At 52.3% G+C, this 4,943-nt stretch overlaps 1 protein-coding gene across 1 annotated transcript; it reads left to right on the top strand.

Annotated features, from left to right (window-relative positions):
- Positions 1 to 2,524: 2,524 nt before the first annotated feature.
- LOC145819563 (uncharacterized) lies at positions 2,525 to 3,986 on the top strand. Its single transcript, XM_082913530.1, has 3 exons — positions 2,525 to 3,065; positions 3,152 to 3,250; positions 3,543 to 3,986. The coding sequence occupies exons 1-3, from the start codon at positions 2,538 to 2,540 to the stop codon at positions 3,825 to 3,827; spliced, it is 912 nt and encodes a 303-aa protein (XP_082769656.1). The 5' UTR covers positions 2,525 to 2,537; the 3' UTR covers positions 3,828 to 3,986.
- Positions 3,987 to 4,943: the final 957 nt, after the last annotated feature.

The following is a 4,943-nucleotide window of genomic DNA, read 5'->3' as shown; positions in this document are numbered from 1 at the left end:
AAAGGATACACCTTCCATGAATTCGAGTGCCACGCACTGGAGACACGGCCCGCGGTCAAAACGGAGGCCGGTTGAATGTCGGAGATGCACTTTCTTGCACTTTCTTGAGCTAGGAAGACCACGAACTTCTCATATGGCCTAAACAAGACTGTGGGAACCCCACCGGCAGTAAGGGGAGGCCACCGGCTGGCCATCGGCACAAAAACAATTCCATCGGCACAAAAAAGTGCCGGCCGGCACAAAACATTGCCGACCGGCAAACAGTTCCTGAATCGGGGCAGTTCTGTCTTTTCACCTCGAGTGTTATAAAATAGGGCTTCATGCCCTATTTCCTCATTTCCTACCGTCGAAAACCCTTGCTCTCTCTCTCTAGAGTGCTTCTCTCTCATTTTTTCGCCCGTTTCTTCGCGTTCTACGCTCGTTTCGTCGTCGGATTCGCAATCCTCTTCGCGTTTCGGACATTTTCCACCGATCACATTCTCGTTTCGGTGCCTCGTTCGGCGTTCTCGCCTTTTCGGGGTTCGTTCCCCTCACTTTCCTCTTCATTTCCGTGCCTTTTCACATTCCGGCCTTCCCGGCCATTTCCGACCCTCTCAGGAGTTGACTTTTCGGTTGACTCTTCGCATTCCGGCTCGGTTTTCCCTTTTCCGACCATTTTCACACCACTCTCTACATGGCGGACGACATTCCATGTGGCGGGACTCCCCCGGACCACGAGATGGATCCCGGGCTCGAGCTCTTACCACTGAGCGAGCGCCCGTTCGACCCGGCGACCTACCGGCCGGCGATTCACGTTCTGCCCCCAGACGGCCTGCGTCAGTTCCGGAGTTTCGAGAGGTACGCGGCCCCTGAGCTACTGCTGCGTGAGCCTACCTCCCACCTTTCATTCGGCACTCCCGAGGTAACTCTTCATCTTCTGCTTTACTTTCTGCAATGTAGGATACAAAACTGCCATAGTTAGCTGTATTCTTTAATTGCTGAAACCTGATATGCCGTAGACCGTAGTTGACTGTAAACATACATACAACTGATATCTGCTTGAGACTGACACATGCACACACACTGCACTAGCCCTGAATTACTCAAACACACGGCACACACTGCATTCTACTGCACATACACTGGTACCCAGTATTTGTCTGAATCTGTCAAATTTGCACACATGCTACATCTGTTCTGGAACACCCAAACACGCTGACACAGCACACATATTTTCTGTAAGCACACCGGCACCCGGTATCTGCCTGAATCTGACAAACTTGCATACATGCCATATCTGTCTTTTCAAAATTACATTTTGAATGTTGTCTTGCCATTGTCGTTTTCTGTTTGCAGGAGGGTTCCCATACCATTCGCGGGTATGGGAATACTGGTGCACAGGAGTGGTATGACGAGCTCCCTGATGTGGTCCAGCGCATCGTGGATCGGGCGGGCTTCGGCACCTTCTGCCGAGGGCTCTCTAGGTTGTCCACCTGCAGACCTCTTCTTGCCGCTCTGGCGGAGAGGTGGTGGGACACCACCGATTCTTTCCACTTTTCTGCCGCAGGGGATATGACGATGACCCCTTATGACTTCTCGATGCTCACAGGCATCGGGGTAAGGGGTGATCCGATCCCCTTCGACACTGACATGGATGAGTGGACCGCCGCTCAGGTCCATCTACTGGGGGAGGCCCCACCGCTAGCTCGTCCAGGCTTCGTGCGGTACTCCTGGTTCGAGGCACAGTTCAGGGTCCAGCCCGTATTGGGGGAGGAGGTGCAGATGACTCCGGAGGATGAGGAGAGGTGTGCGCGCGGCTTCCTCATGTTCCTGTTCGGGACTACTATCTTCGCCGACCGGGCGAACACCGTGCCTCTCTGTCTTCTCAGCGCACTGGTGGACGTCCGGGACATCTTGCACTATGACTGGGGCGGCGCTGCTCTGGCCACCCTGTACGGCTATATGAGCTCGGCTTCTCGTGGCAGCGGCCAGCTGCTTGGAGGTTACTGGCGGGCTTGGGAGGTACATTCCTTCTCCGCTTTTCCTTTCTGTCTCGTACTTTCTGTACTCTGTACACTGCACACACTGTAGTCTGCCTTAGACTTGCTGTATACTGTACACACGGCACACACATACATTCTGCCTTACACTGACTGTACACTGTTCACACTGTACACTGCACACAATACACGGCTCAACACACGGCTCTGCCATTTCTGCTTCATTCTGTATATTCTGCTTTATCTGATGGTCATACTGACATCTGTTTTGCAGTTGTGGGTTTACGCCTACTTCCCTAGGCTTGCACCCGTGCCAGTTGCGGAGCCTCCTCCGGCTGTTCCCTTCTCGAGTCGCTTTGACGGGGGATGCACCCGGCGACCACGGGAGACATTCGGCTTCTTCCGCCGATATTTCGACACCATTACCCCGGCCGAGGTATGCTTTACTTTCAGTTCATTTAGCTTCGTTTTCCCACTGCATGTTTCAATAACAGTAGATAACAAACTGTCTGTCATTTTCAGATCACATGGCGGCCATGGGCTTCCTTGCCGTCGGCGATGCGGGGTCGGTTCCCTGGTGCTGAGGAGACCTCGCGTTTCCGGATTTTGCTGGAGGGCCCGGTCTGTCGGGCTTGGTACCTGGGGGAGCGCTTTCTACGCCAGACCCGCGGGTTACCTGAGCAGATAGTCCCGGTTCACCCTCCTGCAGAGATGAGGGAGACCGAGGGGCTGACCCCTGAGCAGCTGGATGATTACTCCATCGGCTGGGAGGAGGCCGGCTTCCGAGGCACCGGCGACTATCAGGAGTACGTGCGGACGTACCTGATGCGCCCCTTGAGCGGTCGTCGAGCAGAGGGGGCCAGGCCTGTAGCATCGGCGGCTGGGGCCGGAGCGGGAGCAGGGGCTGGATCTTCGAGGAGGGCCCGGGTCCGTGGCAGGGGCGGAGTGCGGGGTGGACGAGGAGCTGGCTGGCCTGCCCTGCCTGCTGTACTGACTTTCCAGGGGCAGGGTGGGGCGACCTATCAGATCCCCTTCGCCCCTCCACCGGCTGGGCATGAGTTCATTGACATCCCCGACCTTCCGCCGGTATGTATCACTGTACTTCGTACAGTTATTTCATTTCAGTTTACTTGATATTCCACAGAATACTAATGCATCTGATACCTTTGCAGGCTTCTTCTGAGTACACCCGTCAATCGTTGGCGATGAATGCCTCGATGATGGGGATGCTCCAGCGGACATTTGACCTTCTGGCTGTCTACAGCATACCGGTACGTCCTTCTGACACTGGCCTCAAACCATTCATTCACTGCTTTACATAATCTGATGCACGGCACAACACGTGATACACTGATCTCACATCGTCTGACACACTGCATACACTGCATTCTGCACTGTACTCTGCACTGATAAACTGCTCACGGCATTCATACGCTGTACCCATACACTGCATTCTGCACTGATAAACTGCCCACGGCATTCTTACTGTATTCATACGCTGCATCTTGCACCTTTAAACTGTTCACAGTGTACTGATGCATTTCCCTTTTGTGTACTTTTCAGCCTCCTTTCCAGATTCCCATGGCGGGAGGTGCTCCAGCTAGACCTGCTGTCCCTGCTCGGGGGAGAGATGAGGAGGGCAGGATATTTCCCCGTACCAGGGGAGGGCGTACTCACGTCGGGAGTAGCTCGCGAGCTCCAGTCCCGGACGATGACGACGACGATGAGTCAGAGGCGGAGGCAGGGTCATCGGAGGAGGAGACCGGAGACGGTTCTAGCTCGGGCTCTGATGACGACGCTGATGATGCTCCTGGACCTTCGTCCAGGAAGAGGACCAGGACGGACTGACAGCCCTTGGAGTCGCTGGACATAGATGCAGATTTTGCTATCTTTTCTTTCTGTACTTTTCTCTTTGTTGGTAGATAGATTGCCTTGTACTGCTACAGGCAGATTTTGTTTCCAACACTTGTACATTTGAAAAGATAATGAAATGAAACGGACTTTTTATCTGAAAAAGTGTTTACATTTACACATTTCATCCATTGCATCGCATCTCATCATGTTACACCTCAATGTAAATGGAATTGATTGGTTGTCTGAAAATTGAACACTTGCACTGTAATAATCAGATAACTTAAATAGCCAACAGCAAAACAACCCAAGCAACCCACTGCCTGATTCTTGAACACACGGCCCTTACTCTGTTGGGGATTGATCTGCATACAGACCATAACACAGCATTCGATTCATTCTGCACACGGCGAATTCTCAAACAAACAGCCCAGTCTAACAGGACGGACCTCAAAGATGGAACCGGTTGGAGTCGAAATGCGTTCAAATGTAGAGAATGGCACAACATTCTAAGCATAAGCGATTTTTTGAAATCGAATGAGGGTTTTTCAGACCGGGATGTCGAGCCTACAACTGAACACAGCGGGGAGGACTCAAACAAAGAGGTACACGACCTAAACACAACGAGACACGCTCGGAAGAGACTCAAAACAAAAGACGAGACCGTCAAATCAAAGAAACACGACACACAGATGCGTGAACGAAGATGGGAGACCTCGGACCACGAGGAGCCAGTTCAAGCTGGGTATTGTTTCCCACCATTTCTTATTTGTGATTCTCACATCGCTCGGCCCTCAGGCTCGGATTTTCTCTCAAAACCCTTTTCCTCGCTTTTTTCTCAACTTACACCTCTCTATTCTTCAATCTCTCATTTTTCATCCCTCCCCGGGGTGATTGATGGATAAATAGAAAGGTGTGGGTTCATGCTCAATACCGTTAGCTCACAGCTATTTCTTCTGGTGGGCAGAGTGCTCTTCTGGCAAGTACGTCGATGACGGGGGAGAGACAGAACGCCTGGCTCAACTGTGCCCCTAGTTCATCATTTTAACCTTTTTTCGTTTTTGCCTTCTACTAAAACGGTTTTGATCAAAACGAGAGTCGGATTAACGTACC

The sequence above is a fragment of the Camellia sinensis genome, chromosome 2, assembly GCF_055761805.1.
Source record: "Camellia sinensis isolate YWXY chromosome 2, ASM5576180v1, whole genome shotgun sequence".
Classification (NCBI taxonomy): Eukaryota; Viridiplantae; Streptophyta; class Magnoliopsida; order Ericales; family Theaceae; genus Camellia; species Camellia sinensis.
Note: the sequence above shows the minus strand (reverse complement) of the source record. Positions and strands in the feature narration are given on the sequence as shown.

Coding starts and splice junctions, on each gene's coding strand:
- LOC145819563 (XM_082913530.1), top strand. CDS start 2,538: ATGCGGGGTCGGTTCCCTGGTGCTGAGGAGACCTCGCGTTTCCGGATT. Junction 3,066..3,151: donor ACATCCCCGACCTTCCGCCG/GTATGTATCACT, acceptor ATACCTTTGCAG/GCTTCTTCTGAGTACACCCG. Junction 3,251..3,542: donor TGGCTGTCTACAGCATACCG/GTACGTCCTTCT, acceptor TGTACTTTTCAG/CCTCCTTTCCAGATTCCCAT.